This window comes from Pogona vitticeps, chromosome 2 (assembly GCF_051106095.1).
Source record: "Pogona vitticeps strain Pit_001003342236 chromosome 2, PviZW2.1, whole genome shotgun sequence".
NCBI classification, from domain to species: Eukaryota; Metazoa; Chordata; class Lepidosauria; order Squamata; family Agamidae; genus Pogona; species Pogona vitticeps.
The window spans coordinates 21,319,384-21,346,786 of NC_135784.1; the positions used below are offsets into that span (position 1 = coordinate 21,319,384).

The 27,403-nt window shown below is 47.6% G+C and overlaps 1 protein-coding gene across 10 annotated transcripts in view; it reads right to left on the reverse strand.

The window, feature by feature from the left end:
• Nucleotides 1–27,403, reverse strand: part of LOC140705028 (uncharacterized) — a 138,284-nt gene that overhangs the window by 16,362 nt on the left and 94,519 nt on the right. The window contains exon 1 of one of the 10 annotated variants that reach the window (XM_078388324.1): nt 26,955–27,084. The exons of 6 other annotated variants lie outside the window; for them this stretch is intronic. Coding sequence is in view for 1 of the 4 variants with exons in the window: in XM_078388325.1 (XP_078244451.1) it covers nt 6,486–8,380 (1,895 nt within the window). In the remaining 3 variants the exon portion in view is untranslated. Of the gene's footprint in view, nt 1–48; nt 8,381–17,665; nt 17,777–26,954; nt 27,085–27,403 lie in introns of those variants that run through there. 3 more of the 10 variants (XM_078388321.1, XM_078388320.1, XM_078388325.1) reach the window with 3 other exon arrangements.

Consider the following 27,403-nt stretch of genomic DNA (forward strand, 5'->3'; position numbering starts at 1 on the left):
AAGAGGGCAAAAAAGGCAGGACTGGCGGGAGGGCTTCCAGACACTTACTCCTCCTTCAGCCAGCAAGAGAGCTCGAAGGACGGTCCCCACATCCTACCAGAAACGGCGAGGAGGCTTGTGTGACTCGGCCGGCTTGCTTGTTTGCGTGTTGTCTCTTCCTCTTTCTCTCTCAGCTCCTTCGCTTCGTCGGGGTGGCCACCCGAGGCTCCAAGCCTAACTGGGAACGTGGCCCCTTCCTGGGCTTTGGAGATGGGGGGGCGGTGGCTCTTCTTTACGTCGATATGCCCGCCTTTCCTCTCGCCTTCCTCCTCTTCCTCTTCCTCGGGGCAGAAAGGCCGGCCAGGCTTCACACGGGCGCCCCCTCTTGGCCGACGCCATCATTACACTTCCCCCGTGTTTAACAAACAGGTGCAAGACTCACGCACACACATAGATCTGCTTCACAAACTAAAGCCTTTCTGACTTAATGAAAGGATCTAATTTTCTGAACTTGGTGCTTAGGCTGAAGAAGATAAATGATCACCGAAAGCTAACTGCATGTTTGCTTGATATTTTTGCTTGCTCTGTTTTTTTTTACAGAGGTCTATTAAAGGTATCCTTTGCTCCTGCATTGATAGAAAATCATGTTTACCCCCCTTCTCAGTTCTCAGTTGGTGTTCAGTCAGTAGGTTTAGTTTGCTGTTGATCTGTTTGCAACTGTAAGTAATGAAAGGTTTCTTTCTCCTACAAATGGGTCAGAGTGAGACCTTAAGGGCCAGTTCATAAGAAAGGGTCGGACCCTCTGGAGAACTAGAAGCCCTTCTGCGAATCTCTGTACTTCTGCTGTGCAGAACAAGGGGTTTTACCACAAATTCAAAATTCTGCACCAAGTAAGAACCGCAGAACTAAGCAGGGAAAGAAACCATCTCCTTCGGCCAATCTTTTGATTGAAACTTTGTGCCCTGAAGAATTTTTTTGACTTGCAGCAATTAGCAAGGGTACTGTTTTTGTCTTCACACTTTGCCTGCCTATTCTTACATGTTCCGCTCCTTTGGAAAATACAGATGCGTTGGGAAAGCTGGCATCTTTATATGGCAGGTGAGCTAGGGTTGTTCTTATGTGCTTTCAAGCTGCTTCCGACTGATGAATGACTTCCAAAATATCTTGCTTCCAACAACCCTGTTCGGCAAGTCTGTGGCTTGCTTTACGAAGTCAGTCCATCTCATAGTGGGCTTTCCTCTGCCTTCAACTTTTCATAGCATTATTACCTTTCTTAGCAATACTGCCTTCCTCCAGAGAATCCTGCCCTCTGGTGAGGAGCCCAAAATAAAACAGCCTGTATGTATGTATGTATGTATGTATGTATGTATGTATGTATGTATGTATGTATGTATGTATGTATGTATGTAGGTAGGTAGGTAGGTAGGTATGTAGGTAGGTAGGTAGGTAGGTAGGTAGGTAGGTAGGTAGGTAGGTAGGTAGGTAGGTACCGACTGACCGACCGACCGACCGACCTAATCTGACATTATATAGAGATTTATACAGATTAATATAGGACTGGTATATCTAGTGGGTTGGGGGGGCCAAGAGTCTGAATTTCCTGGAGAAGGGCCAGCCAAGATGATTTGCACCTTCCTGACTGATAAGGGTCAATGCCCCACCACCTGTTTGGCCCTGGGCAAGTGGTCCCCGAGCGGTCCCAAAAGGAGGCAATGGTTAAACCAAGTGCAAGTTCCTCATCACCAGCAAAACCCTGGGAAAGGTCACCCCAAATTCAGACTTTACGTGGTGGCCCACTATTATCACCATCATGATAATATTCTTTTAATAAATGTTTTATATTGTCTTTCTGAAGTACTATGCAATAATGCTGTATTCTGCTATGCCGTGCAAAATGAATAAATAACTAATCATCATTATCACTGTACTAAAATATATAAATTTAATATTGTATAACCATGTAGTGTAAAAAAAACACATCTAGGTGGTTTGTTCAAACCTCACAGTACGCGATCAGTTTCCAATACAATTTTAGACATGTCGCAAAAGCACGGAATAAGTTTATTCTACAACTATCAGGATGAAACGAAGACTGTGGAGGCAACTCATAAGAACAACGGCATTCATGACTGATATCATCATCATCTTAGAATGGTGGAGCTGGAAAGGGTCGTATGTATGCTCAAACCAGAATTAAATACAGAGCTCCCCTTTCCCCCCAAACCGCTGAGGACTGGTTCTCACAAAAAATGTTTTTTCTAACCAATATTAATAACCCCCCCCCTTTCCTGTACTCTTGTCTCCCTGGCAACCAGTCCCATGTGCGTCTCCCTGGTAACCGCTTTCCACCCCTCCCAACAGGCCACTCTTCCCAGTCTGTTCCCTCCAAAAGCCTTTGAAAAGCTAGCCAGGATGTGGGATGCTACTGATATACCTATTTTGCAGATGGTGGAATCATCATCCATCAGAGCTGGAAGAGACCCTCAGGATCATCAAGTCCAGCCCCTGTCAAGGAGACAAAGTGAGGAATCGAACTCCCAACCATTTGCCTAAACCGCTGAGCTATCCAGATTGAGGAAGAGTCGTTCCTTCCTTCTTACCTTCCTATTTCAGGAAGAGCCATTAATGACAAGTTTTGACTGCCTAGGAGAAGGAAACTGTCTCCCACCTGCTCCACTTTGATGCTCAGGTGTCAATCCCTGAAGAGGGGGAAGGCTGGCCAGGAAATGCTCCAGGATCTGCTCCTTCTCTCTGGACTCATCCATTGGGGGCAAAACTCCTGGACTTGGCTGTGAATTTTTTTGGGGGGGTCTTCAGCTCCTTGGCAGCAGAAGTGCCGGAAGTACAGATGCTGTATTTCTGTCTTCAAGGCATCCCTTTCCAAGATGGTGGCCTTCACTTCCCTGTAATCCTCCCCGTCTCTGGTTTCCAAACTCTGAAAGGCCTCTTCCTCTATGCAAGTGGTGTCCAACCTTGGCCCTCCAGATGTTCTTGGACTTCAACTCCCAGAAATCCTGGCCAGGAGAGGTGGTGGTGAAGGCTTCTGGGAGCTGTAGTCTAAGAACATCTGGAGGGCCAAGGTTGGACACCACTGCTCTATGCCATTGAGCGCATTCAGGCTGCCCACTCTTCCCTTGGCCAGTGGCAGGTTTTGGCTACTTGCTCAAAGGAAGTCAGAAGAGCCTGGACATCATCCCAACATTATTGGGTTTTCCCATTTTGTACAAAGAGGCGGCAATGTCTTCAAGAACTCCTGACACCGGTTTTCCCAACGATGCTGCATCTCCTTTTACAACGCTCTTTTCACCTTTGGCAGAGCCCCCCAACCTAGGAACTGGGCTATCCTGGGGGCTTTTCTTGCTCTGACTGGTCTATAATGAACTTCTAGACATGCTGATCTTTGCTTCTTTCTTGCTTCAGAGTTTCTTCCTCAAACCTTGGGTCAGAGTCATCACCAGGGCGCAAAAGCAGGCAAAGTGGATCCTGAAGCTTCCCACCATGCAGTCACAATTATGCTGAAAACAGAGGTGGTTGTAAAGAGACCCAGTGAAGACTCTTCAGGGAAGTTGATTTGAGGCCAAATCCTTCCCATCCGAATCCTGCTGCAACAATGGGAGAGAAAAAGCCACAGGATCTCCCTTCCCCTTGGGGACTTCTACCCTTCCAGAGTCAGTCAGATGTCTTTGGTGATTCGAGTTTTGAAATGCCCTCACCAGTCAAAGTTTGGGTCCTTCTCTTTAGGTCTCTCTACTTGGGTGCCCCCCAGATCTGTGGGAGTACAATTCCCATCTCTGAACCACTATCCTCCTTGCTTATACCTTCACTGCCTTTCCTTTCTTGCTCAAATTTCTCCAGGGGACTGGAAGCCAGAATTAACCCTTTAGGGTGCAGGAAACCAAGGGTAGAGAGGCCAACGTGTGTGTGTGTGTGTTCCTGGATGCCTAGGTTTTGACAGTGGCCAAGGGTGCATTTGCACAATTAAAGCTAGTGTGGCAGCTTCGACCATTCCTTGAGAGGTCTGATACAGCGATGGTGACACATGCCTTAGTAACACACACTCTATGTGGGGCTGCCGACGGAAAGAGTCTGGAAAGGTCAGCGGTTCCAAAAAGCAGCAGCCAGATTACAGACTGGAGGTGGGCACCGGGATCAAACAACTCCCCTCATTACGGTAGCTCCTCTGGCTCTCCATCAGTTTCCGGACACAAATCAAACTGTTGGCTTTAACCTATAAATATTTAAGTTGCCTTTCTATACTTGTTGTTTTTAGCTTTAAATATTGCCTTTCAAGGATGCAAGCCTCCTTGGGTTTTTTAAAGTAAAATGGCAGGGTTAAAAAATGAACTTGCTAACTTCTTTCTCTTAAATTAACTGTTAAAATCGTAAATTAATATTACATTTTATATCATTTTGTTTTTAATGTAAAACTGTATATTTTAAATTGTTTTTATCTTCCAAGTTGTGAGCCACCCAGAGTAGACTATGTCTAGATGGGCGGCATATAAATGCAATAAATAAATAAATAAATAAATAAATAAATACTAGAAATACACTTCACCTGTGCCTTGGGACCAGTGAACGCTCCCTCCCTCCATCCCACTGTTGTTAATCCGTGATATTCTATGTGCCCTGAAAAGATTAACAAACAAACCACTCAGATACTGAGATTTTCTTTTCCTTTGAGAAGTAATGGCAGCACGCCACATAAGGAATTGTTTAAGTCAAGAATAACATGTCTGTAGAGATTTAGCAACACTGTAAAGTATAACTAAAGGAAAACTCAAGACCTTTTTATAATGGAAACATTTTATTTGTTAAAAAATGCAAAAGTGGTACGTGCCCATGCTCCCTATGCCCAGGGACGCAAAATAAATTACCCCGCACAAGATTCATGGTGATTTAGTTTTTTAAAGTGGGAGGGACAAGGCTCAGAACCCACACTCCAGGTTCAGAGAGTTACTGACAGTCAAGAGTTTGGAAGTTATTTTCCATAAGTAAGCAGTCGAAAAATTGTTCTACATTACAACAGTGGAAAGGGGTTTTGTTACATTATCTGGTGCACTGCTCATTGTTGTTTCTAATTTTCTGTAAGTTTGGGGAGGAAAGTACTCCTTATTGATAAGGTAAGAAATAGTTTTTTAAAAAATAACTCTTTCAAATAGTGTCACTTCTTCCTCCACTGTTCAATCCAATTATTCCTTTTTTTTTTTTAAGTCTCAAATTCATTTTCCTATCTGCAACAACCTTGCAGTTTTCACTGGCAGGTAAGGAATATCCATTGGGATTTCCTCTGAAATTTAGAGCTAAATTTAACTGGGAGTCCCAGCCCTAGAACACCCAAGAAATGAATGGGGTTGAGAGGAAGGTCCAACAGCTAGCGCGCTGTCTCCTCCAGCTCACATAAATGTCAAAGGGGCTGAGGGAAGAGAAAAAGAGTGTAAAGAGGAAAAGGGGTTAAGACTGAAGTGTGTCTGTCAGAGGAGGGAAGAAAGCAAGGGGAGGAGCAATGGGTGGATGTGTGGGAGGAAAATTTAGGGCGGTAACGTGCAAGAGACAGAAGGAGAAAGAGGAAGCTAAGGCACGTGGAGTAAGGAGTCTGATTGATGATTTCCCAAGCCTGAAGGCGGGAGGACTACTACCTGATCCCGTTCCTGATCCCGAAGGAGTAGTGATACAAGAGACTCTAGAATCGACGGTGGTGGTCTTCCCGAGAGGACGTGGTCGCTGGAGGAAGTTGTTACGCCCAGACCAGACCTTCAACAAGCCACCACCCGAGGGGGCACTGGGCTCGCCACCCCTGTTGTGGGATAATCTGCGTGGTAAGGAGCGTCCCGTTACGGAAGCCTACCGACAAGGAATGGTTTGGGCCGGCTCCCCCGTATTGAAGCAAAGTGGCCAAGTTAATCAGAATGGATTTATAGAGAGAAAGTTGCCTGAGATATGTTGATGCCCACAGAAGTTGTGGTTGATACGCCGTTGTTGAATGTTAATAAAAATGTGGTGTTGCTGGTCAACCGCCAAATAGTTTATATGGACCTTTTGACAGAGGTTTACTTAAGCGAACTCACCATTGGGCAATTGATTCAATGGACTTACTCTAAGTCAGTCATTCCCAACCTTGGGTCCCCAGATATATGAAATGTATAGTGTTTAATATTTTGGCTTGGAACCGATCCCCTGTGGATACCACAGTCCTACTGTAGTACCATCCCGTAATACTCAGATAAAGACAGACTATCCAAAAAAACATTTTTATGATGCTGAAGGCATCTTTGATGGCTCTTCTCCTGGGCGATCATTCAGGTGAAGTCACTAACTAAAACATTTCCAACATGGAGGCCTTTCATATGATTGTTATGAATTCTTTCATGTTTCTTCAAGTAATTTGCCACTTTGTAGCTTTTTCCACACTGAAAACATTTGTACGGCTTCTCTCTGGTGTGAATCCTCCAGTGCCTCATCAGGTTTCCTTGCTGACTGAAGCATTTCCCACACTGAAAGCATTTCTATGGCCTCTCTCCAGTATGAATTATCTGATGGGTTTTCAACTGGCTGTTCCGCCCAAAACTTTTCCCACACTCCAGGCATGTGTATGGTTTCTCTCCAGTATGAATCCTACAGTGGCACTTCAGGCTTCCTTGATATCTGAAGCATTTCCCACACTGAGAGCATTCGTACGGTTTCTCTCCAGTATGGCTCCGCTGATGGACCCGCAAATCTTTTCCCTTGTTGAAGGACTTCCCGCACTGAGAGCACTTATGTGGCTTTGTTTCAGCACCAGTATGGATGTCTTGGTGTCTTTTCAAGTAATTTTGTAGGCTGAAGCATTTTCCACACTGGTAACATTTGTACGGTTTAGCTCCAGTATGAAGCAGTTGATGTGTATTCAAATTTTTTCTCTGACTGAAGCACTTTCCACACTGAGAGCATTTGTACGGCTCTTCTCCAGTATGAATTATCTGATGGGTTTTCAACTGCCTGCTCTGCCCAAAGCTTTTCCCACACTCCAGGCATGTGTATGGTTTCTCTCCAGTATGAATCCTCCAGTGGCTCATCAGGTTTCCTTGCTGACTGAAGCATTTCCCACACTGAGAGCATTCGTACGGTTTCTCTCCGGTATGGATCCGCTGATGGACCCGCAAATCTTTTCCCTTGTTGAAGGACTTCCCGCACTGAGAGCACTTATGTGGCTTTGTTTCGGCTCCAGTATGGATGCCTTGGTGTCTTTTCAAGTAATTTTGTAGGCTGAAGCATTTTCCACACTGGTAACATTTGTACGGTTTAGCTCCAGTATGAAGCAGTTGATGTGTATTCAAATTTTGTTTCTGACGGAAACACTTCCCACACTGAGAACATTTGTACAGCTCTTCTCCAGTATGAATTATCTGATGGCTTTTCAACTGGCTGCTCCGCGCAAAGCTTTTCCCACACTCCAGGCATGTGTATGGTTTCTCTCCAGTATGAATCCTCCAGTGGGTTCTCAGGTTAACTTTCTGACTGAAGCATTTCCCACACTGAGAGCATTCGTACGGTTTCTCTCCGGTATGAATCCGCAGATGGACCTGCAAATCTTTTCCCTTGTTGAAGGACTTCCCGCACTGAGAGCACTTATGTGGTTTTGCTTGGGCTCGAGTATGGATGCGTTGGTGTCTTTTCAAATACTCTTCTATGCTAAAGCATTTTCCACATTGAGAACATTTGTACGGTTTAGCTCCAGTATGAAGCCATTGATGTGTATTCAAATTTTTTCTCTGACGGAAACACTTCCCACACGGAGAGCATTCATACGATTTCTTTCCAGTATGAGATTTCTGGTGGATCACCAAACTTCTTCTCTGAAGGAAGCCTTTCCCACACTGAGAACATTCAAACAGCCTTCCCTCACTTTGAATTCCGTGACTCTCCGCACTCGCAGAATCCTTAGGGTCCTCTTCTGGACGATCACACTGATACGTGTCTAAATGATCTCCTTCAACATTTTCCAAAAATTCAGGTTTAATTTCTCCAGCTACCACCCTCTGTTGTTTACCAGAGTATAATTTTTCCTGGAATGTTTCTTCTGATGTGACACATTGATTGTGGTTCCTTCTGGTACGGATCCGGTCAGGTTCTGATTTGCAAGGATACCTTTGGCCACACTTGAGGGTTGTGGGTGTTTCCTCCCTCGTAGACATTTTGGAAGGCTCGCATACTGTAGCTGTAAGATGGTCCCTGAACTCATTACGTTCCTTATCTCTCTCTGCTGACTGATCCCCTTTCAATTTACATTCTTCCTCACCTATCTCAATTCCTTTCAGCAAGTTTACTTGGCTTCCCGGGACAGCGGTTCTGGGGACATCCATCGGCTCATTTCTTTCCCACTGAGGATTCTCCATCTTGACCTGCCTTCCCATTGTGTCATCTGCAAAGAAAGAATAATTTTGCTCATTCTTTGGACTCCAGAGAAAGGCTCTGGACTGCAGTGGTTCCCAACCTTGGGTGCCCAGATGTTTTTTAACTACAGCTGCCATAAATCCTGTCCAGCACAGCTGGTGGTGAAGGCTTCTGGGAGTTGTAGTCCAAGAACATCTGGGGATGAAAGGTTTGGAATCACAGTGATTTTGATTAAAATTTTTGGTGGTTTTTAGGATACCAAACACAATGTTTTTATTTTATGTAATTTATTTTATTTATTCTATTTATACCCCACCTATCTGGTCATTGTGACCACTCTAGGTGGATTACAATACACAAACATAACACTGCCGAGAAGGCCCAGTTTCTTGTTTTTTCCTTCTGGGCCTCCCTTGGCGTCAGGCTCCTCAGCCTCACCTCCTGACTCGCACGGGTGACATGGCTAGAACTAGGCGGAAGTAAGCGTTCCGCCAAATATTGAGGTCCTAAACCATTTAGGGCTTTATACGTAAGGATCAGAACTTTAAAGTTGACGCGGAACCGAATGGGCAGCCAATGCAGCGCAGCCAAAATAGGAGATACAGTGGTATTTTCTCACTCCGCTAAGGAGTCTGGCCACCGCATTCTGCACCACTTGGAGTTTCCGCATCAACTTCAAAGGTAGCCCCAGGTACAGCGCGTTGCAGTGATGTAATCTTGAGATTACGAGCGCATGAACCATGGTACTTAGCACCTCCACATCGAGATAGGGTCACAGCTGTGCTATCCGCCAAGGATGGAAAAAGGCGGTGCGGACCACCGACGTCACCTGAGTCTCCATGGTGAGCGCTGGGCCCAGATGGATCCCCAAACTGCAAATCCCGCTCTTTGCGGCAAGGGTCACCCCCCCAAACGAGAGTGAGTCACCCAAACTGCCGATAGTGGGGGCACCCACCCTCAGAACCTCAGTCTTGTCCGGGTTCAGCCTCAGCCCATTTTCCTGCATCCATTGCAGTACAGCTGCCATGCAGCGCTGGGGGGACAGAACTGCATCACCTGCAGTTGGTGGAAAGGAGATGTCGAGCTGGTTGTCATCAGCATATTGATGACACGATGCCCCAGACCCTCTGATGACCCCACCAAGCGTCCTCATGTAGATGTTAAACAGCATTGGGGAGATAATCGACCTCTGTGGAACCCCACAATTGAGACTCCACGAAGCCGAGACACTCTTCCCAAGCTGTACTCTCTGGGGACGGCCCCCAAGAAGGAACAGAGCCAGGCAAGCGCCAGGCCACCAATTCCCAACTCAGAGAGCCTCCCCAGGAGGATACTGTAGTCAACAGTATCAAAGGCCGAGATGTCGAGAAGGATATTTTACCCGTCAGCCACCCTCAACAGGTCATCATACAGGGCGACCAATGCTGTTTCTGTACCATGGCGCGGCGTGAAGATCGACTGAAATGGATCCAGGGCATCTTTTTCCTCCAAAAGAGCCTGAAGCTGGTCAGCCACCACCCTGTTGACCACTTTATTGATGAAAGAAACATTGGCAACGGGCCTATAATTGCCAATTTCGTCCGCCGCCAAGTTCAGTTTCTTTCTTATGAGACTAATGAGTGTCTCCTTGAGGGCAGGAGAACCCTGCCCTCAAGAAAAGACCCACTAATTATCGCTGTGGCCCATTCTGTTGTTGTAGGCCTGGCGGCTTTGATTAGCCAGGCCGCGCAAGGGTCAAGGAAGGAGGCGGTGGCACGACAGCGATCAAGCACCTTGTCCACAGTATCCAGCGTCACGGGCTGAAAGTGATCAAGGATCACCGGGCAAGATGGAGTCCTGGACATCTCTGCTCGACTCACTGTATTTAAAAAAGGAGAGGGTTCCTGGCGGATGGCCTCCACTTTAGATTTTAAAAATGCTGCAGATAGGTCCGATGAAAACCTAGGGGGAGGCCCATCACTCAGACCAATTCCGGATAGGTCACGCACTATACGGAATAACTCCGCCTGCTGGTTGGACGCTTCGCATAACCGGTTAGCGAATTATGCAGGAGCTGCAGCCTTTACCTTAGCCAGGTAGAGGTTAGGCATGACCCTGACAGCGATCCAATTATAATCTGTTGGGTTCTTCCTCCACTTGCGCTCTAGCCTTCTCCTGAACTGCTTCATCGCTCGTAGGTCCCAGATGAACCAGGACACAGGCCGAGCTCTGCGTTGGAGAGGGCATTTAGAAGCGACCATGTCTACAGTCATGGCGGACGCAGTGAACCAGCTGCCAACCAGAGCCTCGACAGAAGCACTAGCCAGGTCAGCCGTAACACCTCTCATGGCCTCCTGGAATCCAATAGGATCCAGTAGCTTTCGAGGGCGGACCATAGAAATAGGTCTCTGCTCCATGAGAGGGGGCAAGAGCCATTATGAGGGTGCATTTTATTGGGTGGTGATCCGACGATGACAAGGGGACCGACTCAAGGTCAGTCACCATTGGATCACACTCACTCCAATTGGTGGAAAAAACCAGGTCAAGCTTATGACCACCCATATGGGTGAGGCCGTTAACATGTTGGGACATGTTCAAGGTAGCCATGATTTCCAAGAACTCAAGAGCTGGCCCGGAAGTCTCTGCCCCCGCATGCACGTTGAAATCACCCAAAACCAATAGCTTCCGGGATCTCAACAGTGCCGCGGAGACAAAGTTAACCAGCTTCAGGAGGGAAATGGCTGGGTCGCGGGGAACGCAGTAACCCAGCAAGATCCCAATACCATCCCTGGCCTCAATCGACACGTGGAGAGACTCCAGACCCGGCTTTACCACTGCAGAGAGCCTAGCAACCTCTAAGCTGTTTTTATGTATAATGGCTACTCCGCCCCCCCCCTCCAGTCTATCCTGGTGCTGGGCAGCATAAGACAAGTACTAGGTTAGGACCCCTTCTTCGCCAATCTACGTTTCTGTTATGCATGCCAGGTCTGCAGCCTCCTCCAGGATAAGATCGTGAATCACCTGGGCCTTATTAGATACAGACTTGGCATTCATCGGCACCAGCTTTAGAGTGGAAGGCTTGCTGGTCTGGCTACCTCAATACTGGAGGTTGCTCACACAGTCCCAGAACAATGAACAGCCTTCAAGCATCTGCTCATCGTTCTTCTGACACGAGTAGAGACTGGGTCAACGCCACATCTCCCTCTACCCATGATCACAGAGATGTTCAAGGGCCCCTCGCTGTGAGGGCAGGCCTTCATTCCATATCAGAGTAAAAAAGGGGGGGGGAAGGAAGAGAGAAGGGAAAGAAGAAAAAAATATATAACGGAATAAGAATAAATTAACAAGATACAGTGTAGTAAAAATATTTAAATAGCATACATCAAATAAACATAAATAACCCGAATATATACAGTGGTGCCACGCATAGCGAGCGCCCCGTTGAGCGATTAAATCGCTTAATGAGGGGCTCTGGGCCATCGCTGGAGCATTCGCTCAGCGATGGCCCCTATGGAGTTTTTTGCTTTGCGATATTCGCTAAGCGATTCGCTTAGCAAATATTGCATAACAAAGCGGGGGAGAACAGCTGATCGGCGGTTCCAAAATGGCCGCCGGAAGGCCCGCGCCACATTTTCCCACCCTGCCCTCGCTTGCCGAGTGTGCGAAAATGGCGGCGCTATGGAGGAACTTTGCTGAACGGTGAGTTTTTAAGCCATAGGAACGCATTGAACAAAGTTCAATGCGTTTCTACGGCTTTTTCCTTTCCGTACAGCGATGTTTCCCATAGCGAGGGTTATTTTATTATTATATTTTACTGCATTGGGTTCATGCATATGTACTTAATGCACATTATTTTTATTTTGATGCACTTTATATTTTATTGTTTTGATTATTTACTTCAATTATTATTAAGTTTGACACTGTTACTTTATATTTTTATTGCTTGTATTTAATTTAGTCCTTGTATAGTATAATTTTTTGTTATTCTTTGGTTTATCTGTATTAGTTTTTTTTTTTTTTTTTTGTCTTTTGCTTTTCTTTTCTTCTCTATCTCTCCTTTTCGTCATGGAATGGGGGGCCCGCTCTCCCAGCGAGGGGCCACAAAACATCTCTGTGACCATTGGTAGAGGGCGATATGGCGTTGGCTCCGTCCCTACTCGTGTCAGAAGAACTTTGAACAGATGTTTAAAGGCTGTTCCTTGTTCTGAGTCGGAGACCAACCTTCAATATCGAGGTAACCAGACCCGCCAGCCCTCTACTCTACGCCTGGTGTTGTTGAATGCCAGGTCTGTATCTAACAAAACCCAACTAATTTATGACCTTATCTTGGAGGAAGATGCAGACCTGGCTTGCATAACCGAAACATGGATTGGCGGTGAGGGGGGTCTCCCCCTAGCTCTCATCTGTCCGCCCGGTTATGCTGTCCAACACCAGGGTAGACTGGAGGGACGGGGGGGGGGAGTTGCCATCGTCTACAAATCCACCTTGGAGGTAGCTAGGCGCTCCTCGGTGGTAAAGCCGGGTCTTGAGGCCCTCCACGTGTGGATTGGGGCCAGGGACGGTATTGGGATCTTGCTGGGCTACCGTGCTCCCCGCGACCCAGCCATTTCCCTACCGGAGCTGGCGGACTTTGTCTCCGCGGCACTGTTGGGTTCCCCGAGGCTATTGGTCCTGGGGGACTTTAACGTGCATGCGGGGGCAGGGACCTCCGGTCCAGCTCTTGAGTTCCTGGAGACCATGGCCTTCTTGAACATGTCCCAACATGTTAACGGCCCTACACACGTGGGTGGCCATACATTAGACCTGGTCTTTTCCACCAATGGGAGTGAGAGTGGTCCGATGGTGACTGACCTTGAGTCGGCTCCCTTGTCATGGTCGGATCACCACCTAATAAAATGCACCCTCAAGATGGCTCTCCCCCCTCGCAGGGAGCAAGGACCTATTGTCATGGTCCGCCCTCGAAGGCTACTGGATCCGACTGGATTCCAGGATGCCATGAGAGGGGTTACGGCTGACTTGGTTGGCGCTCCTGTCGAGGCTCTGGTCGACGGCTGGTTCACCGCCGCGGCTAGTGCCGTAGACACGATCGCGCCTAAACGCCCTCTCCGCCGCAGAGATCGCCCGGCGCCCTGGTTTAACCAGGATCTCCGGACGTCGAAGCGGGTCAGGAGACGGCTAGAGCGCAAATGGAGAAAGGACCCGACGGTTTTTAATCGTATAGCTGTTAAGGTCGCTACTAACCTTTACCAAGCTAAGGTAAAGGCTGCCAGTCGAACCTACCTCACTAACCGGATAAGTGAGGCATCCAACCAGCAGGCGGAATTATTCCGTATAGTACGTGACCTATCCGGAATTGGCCCGGGTGATAGGCCTCCCCCTAGTTTTACACCGGACCAATTTGCAGCATTTTTTAAATCTAAAGTGGAGGCCATCCGCCGGGACCTCTCCCCTTTTTTGAATACAGTGAGTCGAGCTGAGATGTCCAGCGCTCCGTCTTGCCCGGTGACTTTTGACTCCTTTCAGCCCGTCTCGCCCGACACTGTGGCCAGGACGCTTGATCGCTGTCGTGCCACCACCTCCTCCTTGGACCCTTGCCCGGCCTGGCTAATCAAGGCAGCCAGGCCTTCAACAACAGAATGGGCTACTGTAATAATTAATGGGTCTTTCCTTGAGGGCAGATTTCCTTCTGCCCTCAAGGAAACACTCATTAGGCCCATCAGAAAGAAACCTAGTTTGGCGGCGGACGAAATTGGCAATTATAGGCCCGTCGCCAATGTTTCTTTCTTGAGCAAGGTAGTCGAGAGGGTGGTGGCCGATCAGCTTCAGGCGCTCCTGGATGAAACAGATGCCCTGGATCCATTCCAGTCGGGCTTCAGGCCGCGCCATGGAACAGAAACGGCATTGGTCGCCCTGTGTGATGACCTATTGAGGGAGGCCGACAGGGGCAAAGTGTCTCTGCTGGTCCTCCTCGATATCTCAGCGGCCTTTGATACCATTGACCACGGTATCCTCCTGGGGAGGCTCTCTGAGTTGGGAATTGGTGGCCTCGCATTGGCCTGGCTCCGTTCCTTCTTGGTGGACCGCCCCCAGAGAGTACAGCTTGGGGAGGCTGTCTCGGCCCCGTGGAGCCTCAATTGTGGGGTCCCACAGGGGTCGATCATCTCCCCAATGCTGTTCAACATCTATATGAGGCCGCTGGGTGGGGTCATCAGGAGGTGTGGGGCACTGTGCCACCAATATGCAGATGACACACAGCTCTACATCTCCTTTTTTCCAACTGCAGGAGATGCCGTTCTGTCCCTTCAGCGTTGCCTGGAGTCCGTACTGGAATGGATGCAGGAGAACGGGCTGAGGCTGAACCCGGACAAGACGGAGGTACTGAGGGTGGGTGCCCCCACACTTGGGGATATGGGAAACTCCCTCACTTTTGGGGGGATGACTCTGTCCGCCAGGGATGGGGTCCGCAGCTTGGGGATCCATCTGGACCTGGCGCTCACCATGGAATCCCAGGTGGCGTCCGTGGTCCGCACCGCTTTCTTTCATCTTAGGCGGATAGCCCAGCTGCGGCCCTACCTCGATGTTGGGGCTCTCACCACTTTGGTGCATGCGCTTGTAATCTCAAGATTAGACCACTGTAATGCGCTCTACGTGGGGCTACCTTTGAGGCTGCTGCGGAAACTACAGGTGGTGCAGAATGCTGCGGCCAGATTACTCAGTGGAGTGAGAAGATACCAACATATCTCCCCCACTCTGGCCGCGTTGCATTGGCTGCCCATCCGATTCCGCATCGACTTCAAAGTTTTGATGCTTACTTACAAAGCCCTAAACGGTTTAGGACCTCGATACTTGATGGAGCGCCTTCTCCCACCAAGATCTACCCGTGTCACTCGTGCAAGCCAGGAGGTGAGGCTGAGGAGCCTAACGCCGAGAGAGGCCCGGAAGGAAAAGACTAGAAATAGGGCCTTCTCGGCGGTGGCTCCTCGCCTCTGGAACAACTTACCTCCTGAGATTCGCGCGGCTCCCTCGCTGGGCATGTTCAAGAAACAATTAAAAACGCTGTTGTATAAGCGGGCCTTTCCAACAGAAAACTCCTGACGATTTTCTTTCTATATCTTTTTAATTTCTATCTTTCTTAAATTGTAATGTTTTAAAATTTTGTTGTTGCTGTTTGTTGTGAGCCGCCTAGAGTGGTCTAGTACGACCAGATAGGCGGGATAGAAATAAAATAAATAAATAAATAAATAAATAAAATAATAATCCGGAACGGATTAACCTCGGTATGCGAGGCACCACTGTAATAACAAAAACCCAAGTTCTAACGAAATTATACGTACTTAAAAAAACTATTTAAACAGTTCTTGATAACCAGTTTTTTTCCAGGTATAATAAGAGACAACTTAAAAGCTCTCCCTGACATTATTTTTAAAATATGGAACTAATTAAGAATCATAAAAATCATGCACTGTCAAGTCCATTCCGACTTAGGCAACCGTTTTCAGGGTTTCCCAGATAGAGAATATTCAGAAGTGCTTTACACTTCCCTTCCTCTAGAGGGTGCTCGGTGACTGTGCAGCTTGCTCAAGGACACCAAGGCTGGATTTTTTGGGATGCACGGGAGGGAATCGAACTCCCAGCCTCTGGATCTGCAGCCAGATACCTAAACCACTGAGATACCCACCCAGATAAAGAAATAATGTGTGCCTAATAATAAATAAACATTTTCCCCTTTAAATGAAGCAACCTCTTGGAAAAACAACAAAGAATGAAGAAAAAAAAGAGGTTTTATATCTAATGGTTGTCCTCCACCAGCATAATGGGCACTCCTGGAAGAAAACAGCCCTGCTATCATTTCAGAAATCTTCTTCGGGGAGAGAAATTCCAGTCCCTTTTGGTTAATAGAGGAGGCAGTCCATTTTCCTGCTAAAATCCTATTAAACAGGTCCACTGGTCTATTAAGCAATCCCCGTAAATTCTGGGAGGTGAATTTATCCTCTCACAGAAAGGATAAAATGTTAGTGTAGGCATTGTCTGCTGTGCGCTGATTCAGCTTGGCACACAGCAAACACCTATGTTGACTTCTTCACTTCCAGCAATTCACCACTGAGATTTACAACCACAACATCTGGTTCCCGTCCTTCTTTGCTACCTGTTTCCTTACTTAACAACAATAATAAAGAGACCGAAAATGGTCTATTTCTGACACAATTCATCGTCCTGGCAGGGGTAGCAGACTACGCTGAAGGGCTGAGGAATGAAAAGAGTCAGGATCCTGCTTTCAAGGGAAAGATGCTTGAGGCAAAGCCATAAGATGATGATTAATATTCATCATCCCACTCATATTCTGTCAATAGTGCTGCTTTTCCATGCAAATTTCCACAGGAGAGCTGTATTTTAAGCAAAAAAGCTGGGAACGGAATATAACTCATGGATGTATTGGTTCTTTTCAGGTACAGGACAACTCCCATATCCAGAGGGGGAGCCCCCCACCAACGGAGACTGAAAAACAGGGATTACAGTGGTGCCTCGCTTAACGAGTGCACCGTTTAACGAAAAATCCGTATAGCGATCCCTTTTTGGGGATCGCTATACGGATCAGCCCCAATCGCCGCACTCGCTTTGCGACGATTGGGGCTCCGGCGGCCATTTTGTGATGTTTTCGCTCCGGCAGCCATTTTGGAGCCGCCGATCACCTGATCGGCGGCTCCAAAATGGCCGCCGCATGACCCGAAATGGCCCCTATCAGCATTTTCGCGCCCTCCCCTTGCTTAGGGAGGTCGCGAAAATGCTGCGGGGGGCATTTCGGGCCATCCGGCGGCCATTTTGGAGCCGCCGATCAGCTGATCGGCGGCTCCAAAATGGCCGCCGGAACGAAAACATCGCTGGAGGGGGTAAGTTTACACACTTATTGGAACGCATTAAACTAAGTTGAATGCGTTCCAATAGGTTTTCCTGCCCCGCACAGCGATGTTTTCGTATAGCAAAGGTTAATCCGTTCCGGATTATGCCCTCGCTATACGGGGCACCACTGTATAGTGAACACTATCATAACAGTGAATGCTATACCTGGCATGGTCTCTGGCTCCCTCTAGTGCTAAGTTCTGGGAACGTAAAAGGTAAAAAACACTTAAGGGGATTTTTCTTTTAATTCTTTTAATATTTTCAGACTGTGGATAAGTGAATCTGTGGATACTGACTCCGTGGATAAAGGGTCCTACTGTATATGGGCTCAGAATTTGAACTGAGGTTCCCTTCATCTGATTTTTTCCCCTTTAGTTCTTCAAATGGCAAATCAAACGAGCAGATGTGAATGAGACCAGAGGAAAAAAAATCTTACCCAAAGAGTCGATGGCCTCGTCCTCCTCCTGCAGAACTTCCCAGAATACAGTCTGACTGCTTGGCTGGGTCAGATCCTGGTGGCTCTTGAGCAAAGACGGGCACGTTTCCTTGGCGACCATCAGCCCCTGTACAGATGGGGGAAAAACGGGAGCCATTTCCTTTCAGGTAAGACTTTGTCATGGGAAAGAAGGAGAAGAAGAACTCTAAGGCAAAACACAGCGGAAAACGATATAACTGACAGCAGGAAGTCCACCGAAAAGCATCCATGGAACACATTTTTCAAAAAAGATGAGTTTTCTCATGATTTTGCAGTACCCTAAGCATGAATCTTCCTTGCATTCCTTCAGTTTGAGCCTCCAGCTGTGAGCCTGTTTAGAGAAGGAAAGGTAATGGTACCCTGGAAACATTCTCCCTACTATCTCATGATGGCTCCAAACCATGAAGATGGATCTACAAGAGGACCGTGGTATCCATGGGGGATCAGTTCCAAGCCCCTCCCTCCGTAGATGTCATAAAATCGTGGAAAATACCGTATGTTATACATAGGGTAGCATGGTTTCTGGCTCCCACTAGTGGCCAGTTCTGGTAAATACACTATGGAAATACATATAAATTTATTTATTTTATTTAATTTATATGCCGCCCACACTACCCAAAGGTCTCTGGGTGGCTTACAACATTTAAATTAAAATAAAAATTCGGAACAATTAAAATGCAATTAAAAATATATATATAAAATTGCCATCGGACCCATAGCTAATATTATTTCAATTAAAAGCCTTCTGGAACAGAAATGTCATAAGCGCCAAAATGTCATAAGCGTCAGTGCCAGAGGAATCTCAGTCGGGAGGGCATTCCATAGTCTGGGGGCAGCTGCCAAAAGGCCCTTTGTCTACTAGCCATCCCTCTTAACTCCTTGAGGGATGGCTCTTTCAAAACGGCCCCCGGCTAGATCTTAACTGCCGGGTAAGTTCATATGGAAGGCGGTGGTCCTTCAGGTATCCAGGGCCCAAGCCGTTTAGGGCTTTATATGTCAAAATAAGCACTTTGAATTGGGCCCGGGCAGCAACTGGTAGCCAATGTAACTTAAAGAGAATCGGCTGGATATGTTCTCTAGCGGCCCCACCACTCACCAGCCGCGCAGCTTGATTCTGGATGAGTTGCAGTCGCCAGACCGTCTTCAAAGGCAGCCCCACATAGAGTGCATTGCAGTAATCTATGTGGGATGTTATCAGTGTGTGTGTAACTGTCATGAGACTCCGCTCGTCCACGTAGGGCCGTAGCTGGTATAATTTCCACAGCTGAAGGAAGGCGCCCCTGGCCACTGAGTCCACCTGGGCTTCCAGTGTTAGACTGGGGTCCAGGAGCATCCCCAAGCTGCGGACCCTGTCCCTTAGGGGGGAGTGTGACCCCATTCAGGGCAGGGAAATGGCCCTCCAGCCTGTTCGGTGAAGCACCCACTAACAGCACTTCAATTTATTAAACCTCATCCAGTCCATTATCAGGTCCAGACACGAGTTCAGCACAGAAACTGACTCACCTGGATTGGTGGTAAACAAGAGGTAGAGCTGAGTATCGTCAGCATATTGCTGACTCCTCAGCCCAAACCTCCTGATGACCTCTCCCAGCGGTTTCATGTAGATGTTAAACAGCATGGGGGACAGTATCGAGCCCTGAGGAACCCCATGGCATAAACACCATGGGGCAGAGCAACTGTCCCCCAGCACCACCCTCTAGACACGGTCAGCCTGGAAGGAGCAGAACCACCGTAATGCGGTGCCCCCCAACTCCCAACCCAGCCAGCCTATCCAGGACACCATGGTCAATGGTGTTGAAAGCCGCTGAGAGGTCCAGGAGTATCAACAGGGTCATACTCCCCCTGTCTCTCTCCCGGCAAAGGTCATCGTACAGGGCGACCAAGGCAGTCTTCGTACCAAAACCCGGCCTGAAACCCGATTGAAATGGATCCAGAAAATCCATTTCATCCAGCAGTGCCTGGAGTTGCCCGGCCACAACCTGCTCCAACGCATTGCCCAAATAAGGGAGGTTCGCTACTGGTCGGTAGTTAACCACCAGCCTTGGGTCCAGGTTAGGCTTTTTAAGGAGTGGACGAATTACCGCCTCTTTTGAGGTGGTAGGAACCACTCCCTCTCTCAAAGAGGTGTTCACGGCCTCCTGGATCCTCCTGATCATCCAATTAGCCAGGACAGGCAAGGCTCAAGCGGAGTGGTGGTAGAACATACAGATCCAAGCACCCTGTCCACATCCTCAGGTCTCAACAATTGAAACTCATCCATTAATACTTGACCTAAGTACGGCACACTGGACACATCCACTGATTCTGCAGTAACTGTGGAGTCCAACCCACTGCGAATCTGAACGATTTCCCTCTCAAAATGGTTGGAAAACTCATCACAGCGAGCTGATGAGCAGTCCGGGACCTCCACCGGATTTCCCGGTTGGAGAAAATCCCGGACCACCCAAAACAGCTCTGCTGGACGACTTTCTGAGGAAGCAATACGGCTGGAGAAATATTGCCGTTTTGCCAGCCACATGGCCATGAAATAGGCCCGATAATGGATTCTAAGTCGTGTTCGATCGGATTCCCAGCGGGATTTCCTCCATCTGCGCTCCAGCCTTATTCCCTCTTGCTTCATTGCCCGCAGTTTTGAAGTATACCAAGGAGCTGTTTGGGCTCTGCGTGCAGGAAGAGGGCGCTTAGTTGCAATCGTGTCAACCGCCCAGGTCATCTCCCTATTCATAGGGTGACCTGAGCTTCGATAAATACTTGTTTTTAAATGTATTTAATATTTTCGGTCAGCGGATAAGCGGATCAGCAGATACCGATACCCACAGAAAGTTGGTGTTACATACAGCACTGATGTTACCTGTCTGTCATGGTTTGGAGGGAAAGTTCCATCCTATGGGGAGTGGAAGGCGGGACATCAGGAGGAGGGGCTGTACTGTATATATATGTGGAGTTTGTGTGGAGAAGTTAGGAGAAGCTGGAGGAGAGCTGAGAGAAGAAGCTGGAGTGGGAGTCTGTGTGTCAGACAGGGTACTACTGTGTGTCAGTCAGTACCAACCTGATAGGTTCAGGTGTCTGTATGGTTAGCCAGAACTGATAGGTTCAGGGTCTGTGCTTTATTTAAGAGTGTTCTGAGTGAACCAAACTGGTGTATGCATGATTGAGACTAAGCCACGTTACTGTATCTTATTCACTTGATTATTTTATTTACCCTGTGTGTTATTTAAATAAACCTTATTCTTTTGTTTGTTTAAAAATCCATCCCTGGTCTGTGTGACTTCTTATAGGGAATGGTTGGTGGCAGCTTAGTGAAACTGTGGCATATCCCAGTAGGTCTGGGTTTGTCACATTGATTGGTGTCCAGCGTGTGGGATACGACTGGTCCAGTTGTCCAGTGGTACAGCAAAGCCTTGGCAAGAGTGCCCAGAGCAAGGGGGGTCTAGTCAGGGACAATCTGAGAGCACGTAGGTAATCTTCTAGGTGTACCTCACGGGGAGGTGCGCTAGTAGAAGAACGTGTAACCTCAGATTGGGGACTAGATTAGGGAGCTCTGAGGAAACCTGTTTTGGCGGGAAAAAAGCTGAGGCAAAACTGTGTAGTAGCAGTGATCTAGCCTGCCTGCTGAGAGGCCTAGCAGAGGGGGGTAGACTCTGGCTCGCAACTGTTGCAAGTTAGTGCTGAAGAACAGCAGTAATCTATAGAAAGCTGGTTCTGAGGCAAAAGAAAAAAAAGTGGTCACTTTATTTTGAGGCTTGACTTTTGAACGCAGCCTGTTCTGGGGGGGGGGGATTATGCCCTTGACTCGAAGCCAAGTGGCAGAAATGGGTGAAGTGAAAGACCCCCAGGTTGACCAAGGTTCTGAGGATGAATTTGGCTCAGTGCAAGGTGACAGCACGGGAGAACAGAACCCAGAACTCAGAAAATTGCTCATAGCCCAACAGCATGAACTGAGGGTGAGGGAAATGGAGGAAAGATTAGAGAGAGAGAGAATGGAAAAAGAAGAAAGATTAGAGAGACAGAGAATGGAAATGGAGAGGGAGAGAGAGAAAATTGCTCTGGAAAAAGAAAGAATGGCGTTTGAGTTAAGAAAACTGGAACTGATGAATCAGAACAATAATAACAATAGGGATTCTGAGGGAGGCCAATTGTCTAAAGCTGACCTGAAGAAATTCCCTGTGTACCACAAGGGAGATTGTCCTGAAGTGTTCTTTTCCCTAGTGGAAAGAGCGTTTGTGGACTTCTCAGTAAGGGAAACTGAGAAGATGACCATCATGCGATCTTTAATCAGTGGCAGCCTTGCAGAAGTCTATGCAGAGATGCCAGAGGAACTGATGAAAGATTTTGCAGAATTTAAAAAACTGGTGTTTGCCAGACATGGGATAAATGCGGAACAGCTGAGGCAAAGATTCAGGTCAATCACCAAGAAACCAGAGCAGACTTTTACCCAAGTGGGGGCCCAACTGGTGAGGCTGCTAGAGAAATGGCTATCTCAGGAGGGGACAGAGACCTTTCAGCAGCTCAAAGACTTGATAGCGCTGGAACAGTTCTATTCAGTCCTGCATGGGGAAATGAAATTCCAGGTGAGGGAAAGGAAACCGAAATCTGTGGCCGAAGCAGCAGAGATCGCAGATTTTATTTATCAAATAAGAAAACCCTTAGGTGCTGAGTGGAAATCTGTAGATAAACCCAAAGAAACCTACAGCAAGTACTCTCAGGGACCAGGGAAAAGCCAGCAAGGGGGAGGGGCCCATGGTGAAGGGAAGCCCTCAGACATGAAACCAAGACCTCAGATTTTGGAGGGAAAACCAAAACAAGATGAGAAAGACTCAAAATATAGCAGAAAATGTTATTTCTGTCAGGGAAAGGGCCATCTAATCTCAGAGTGTGAGAAATTAAAGCAGCTAAAAGGAATTGTGCCTCAGGAATCGAGTGGAACCAAGCCAAAAGCTGTGTTCTGTGTCCAGAAAGAGCAAAGCCCCTTGTCACTGAGGGAGCCTGTTGCCATGGCTACTCAATCTGGAACAGTTACATCTGCTGATCAGGCTGAGGAAAATGGTCCTCTTGTGGAGGTCAAGCGCTGCTTGCTCGTGAGAACAGATTCACAGTTGTTTGAGACAGCAGGGGTGGACGTAGGAATACTTGACCATCAGTATCGGGGGCTGAGGGACACTTGTTCCCAGGTGACCCTGTGCCATCCAGATATTATTCCTAGGGAATATATAATCCCAAATGAGAGCATGAAGGTGGCAGGGATTGAGGGGCAGGTGATCTCACTGCCAGTAGCGGAGGTACCTGTGAACTTTCAAGGCTGGAGGGGAGTTTGGCGGCTAGCGATTTCATCGACTCTGCCAGCAGCCGTGCTCGTGGGAAATGACCTGGCTGAACATGTGAAACGGGTGCTAGTGATTACACGTTCACAAGCCACCACGGGGACAGTTCAGGGGGGTACTGATGAGCCAGAGACGGAAGCAGAGGGGAGTTCAGAAGCTGTGGTGGAAACCTTAACCACAGACAGCCGATTTGGCCAAGAGCAAAAGGCAGACGCCACTCTCCAAAAGTGTTTTGAAGCCCAGCTAACACCTGAAACCCCAGTGAGATTTCTAGAGAAAAAGGGGATTTTGTATAGAGAGACCCTGAGGAATATCTCAAAAGGGGGAGATGGGATCCGAAGTCAGCTAGTGGTACCTGAAAAGTATCGCCCCATGATCTTACAAAGGGGGCACTCTGACATGTTTGCTGCGCACTTAGGGGTGAACAAAACACAGCAGAGAATCACACAGAATTTTTACTGGCCTGAAATAGGGAAGCAGATCAAAGAATTCTGTAAACAATGTAATGTGTGTCAAAGGCAGGGGAATAGCCGCGACAGGACCAAAGCAAAGTTGTGCCCTTTGCCTGTGATTGACACTCCGTTCAAATGCATAGGGGTGGATATTGTGGGACCTTTGCCCAAGGCCACAAAGAGGGGGAACAGGTTCATTCTCACCATTGTGGACCATGCCACGAGGTACCCTGAAGCCATTCCCTTGACTAACATTGAAACTAACACAGTGGCAGATGCCTTGGTGGGGTATATGTCCAGGATGGGATTTGCCTCAGAAATAATCACAGATTTGGGCGCATCGTTCACATCGAAGCTCATGAAACGGTTATGGCAAATCTGTGGAATTAAGCACAAGGAAACCACTGCCTATCACCCTGAAAGTAATGGGTTAACTGAGAAGTTCAATGGGACTCTAATGCGCATGATTAGGGCTTACTTGGCAGAGAATCCAAACAATTGGGACCAGAAGCTGCAATCCCTTTTGTTTGCTTATCGATCAGTGCCACAAGCCAGTACCGGGTTCAGTCCGTTTCAACTTTTATTTGGGAGAAGGGTGAAAGGGCCCCTTGATTTGATCAAACAAAATTGGGAGCAGATCACCCAGGATGACCCACAAGACGTTGTGACATATATAGGCACTTTAAGGAATGACTTAAAGAGAAACCTAGAGCTAGCAGCAGAGACCCTGCAAGCTCAAAAGGTCAGAAAGAAAACATGGTATGACCACAAAGCTAGAGAGCAGCACTTTGACCCAGGGGAGGAAGTGCTTTGGCCTAGGCTCTGCAAAGAGAACAAAATGCAGCTGGGTAGCCCAGAAATAAAATACTTGGGTCACATAGTAGGGGGAGGAGTGATAAAACCCCTCGAGGCCAAGATAGAAGCAGTTCGTGATTGGCCCAGACCCAACACCAAGAAAAAAGGCAAATCATTTCTTGGGTTGGTGGGCTACTACAGAAAGTTCATCCCGAGGTTTAGCGAGATTGCGGCTCCGCTGACCGATCTGACGCGGAAGAAGACTGATGACCGCATCCCGTGGACCAGCGACTGTGGGGAGGCGTTCCAGAGGTTGAGGGAGGCCCTCGTCGACTGTCCAGTGCTGCGTGCTCCAGACTTCGACCGGGAGTTCATCATCTACACCGATGCGTCTAACAGCGGGGTAGGAGCAGTTCTTTGCCAGGAGGATGAGAATGGTGACCAGCATCCAGTGTCCTACCTGAGTAGGAAACTCCAGAAAGGTGAGAGACATTTGGCAACCGTGGAAAAGGACTGCCTGGCCATAGTCTACGCGATCCAGAAGGTAAAACCTTACATCTGGGGAAGACATTTTATTCTGTGCACTGACCATTCACCACTGCAATGGTTAAAGACAATGAAAACCCACAATAGTAAACTTATGAGGTGGGCTTTAAATCTGCAAGACTATGACTTTGAAGTGAAGGTGGTCAGAGGGTCAGTGAACTGTGTTGCTGACGCCTTGTCAAGAAGACCTGAAGAATGAAGACGGCGAAAGAAACATGGACTATGTATATATTTTGATGACAAAAAGTCAAATGTGTCTGTTTATTAAACATGTTGGTTTGTATGAATAAAGGTAACTTGATGTATTGTTAATGGTAAATGTTTAAATGCCTAATAGAGTGTAAGTATAAGTAAGTATGGTATTGTATGTTATTATATGACTGTTTTTGTTTGTTTTGGGTCCAGGTTGTTTTTTGGTGAAAAGCACCTTAGCTTTCCCCCTACAAAACAACTTATAAAGAGGGGAGGTGTTACATACAGCACTGATGTTACCTGTCTGTCATGGTTTGGAGGGAAAGTTCCATCCTATGGGGAGTGGAAGGCGGGACATCAGGAGGAGGGGCTGTACTGTATATATATGTGGAGTTTGTGTGGAGAAGTTAGGAGAAGCTGGAGGAGAGCTGAGAGAAGAAGCTGGAGTGAGAGTCTGTGTGTCAGACAGGGTACTACTGTGTGTCAGTCAGTACCAACCTGATAGGTTCAGGTGTCTGTATGGTTAGCCAGAACTGATAGGTTCAGGGTCTGTGCTTTATTTAAGAGTGTTCTGAGTGAACCAAACTGGTGTATGCATGATTGAGACTAAGCCACGTTACTGTATCTTATTCACTTGATTATTTTATTTACCCTGTGTATTATTTAAATAAACCTTATTCTTTTGTTTGTTTAAAAATCCATCCCTGGTCTGTGTGACTTCTTATAGGGAATGGTTGGTGGCAGCTTAGTGAAACTGTGGCATATCCCAGTAGGTCTGGGTTTGTCACAGTTGGGTCCTCCTGTACATTGAAAACTCAGATGGGCAACTGGTGGCCCATAAGCCACATGTGCTCTCTAATGGATCTAATCTAAGGTGTCTGATCTCGAGACGTCTAATCTGGCCAGGGCGAAATACACCTTAAATTCCATCCGATTTGGATTACTGCAATGAGCTCTATGTGGAACTGTTTTTAGAAGTTGTCTGGAACCTTCAGAAGCTGGAAAATTCTGCAGCCATAACTGGAGCTGGTGGCTAAAGGTACCACATAACTCCTCTGTTACAGTAACTCCACTGGGTACCAGGCTGTTTCCCGAAGCGACTCGAGTCCAAGCGATCTCAGACTGAATCTCCTTATATGAACCTGTGTGGACTGTAGGATCACCAGGGGAGGCCTTTGGCTTGGCCCCACCACCTTCATGGGCGCATCTGATGAGCACACGAGACAGGGCCTTCTCGGTGGCTGTTCCCAGACTTTGGAACTCCCTCCCACTGGAGGCCAGACTCGCCCCCTCTTTGCTATCCTTCCACAAGCCGGACAAGACCTTTTGATTCAGTGTCTTTCTCTCAATAACTGGCTGCCTACAAGGTTGTTTTTTTTGCAGGGGGAAGAAACTGGTCTGTAATGTTTTTCTGGGAGGGAGTTTCATGTGTTTTTCGAACTGTTTTTAAACTTCCATGTCTCTAACATTATTAATATTATGCTTGTTTAACTATTTTTAAGACCATAACCATTTGTTGTTTTGTAGCTTTTCACAAAATCTGTGAATAATGGAGTGGGAAGGGGCCTCTAAGGGCATCCTGCTCAATGCAGGAATCCAAATCAAAGCAGATCTGACAGAGCGTTGCCCAATTATATCTTGAAAATTGCCTCCAGCCTTTGTTTTAATAAGGCTTGGGTCTTTTGAAGAGAAAGGTGAGGCATCCCTATTTTAAATAAAAATATAAACCCCATATTTACTAAAATGGCAATCCATGCAACAAGAAAAACAAAGGAAGTCGAGCATGTAGCAATTAGACCAAGCATACCTTTTGAAAGTAACAAACTTCATCTTATTTGGAATGGCGCTCAACAGACGACATTAAACTGGCTTAGAAGATGTGTTATAAATTGTGTTACCCTAATCCACGATCTATGCTCTCTTAAGCAATACACAGGATCTCACCTGCCACTTTGCTCTCTCAGTCCCTTCCTGGATCATGAGGAAGTCCTCCGCTAGGGCCACGGCCTGGGAACACGTGTCGGGCCCTCCTGCCCGGATCCAGCCCTGGAGGTCCGGGGGAAGGCTGGCCAGGAACTGCTCCAGGATCAGCAGCTCCAGGATCTGCTCCTTGCTGCGTCTCTCCGGCCTCAGCCACCGGTGGCAAAGCTCTTGGATTTGGCTGTGAAGCCTCCGGGGGTCTTCCACCTCCTGGCAGGAGAAGTCCCTGAAGTGCTGGCGCTGCTTCTCCATCCTTAGGGCCTCCTTTCGCACAATGGCAGCCTTCACTTTCCCATAATCCTCCCTGTCTACTGCTTCCAGGCTCTGAAAGGCTTCTTCTGCTTCCCCATTCAATGCTGGAAGGAGCCGGGTCACCCACTCACCTTTGGGCCAATGGCAGGCTTTGGCCACTT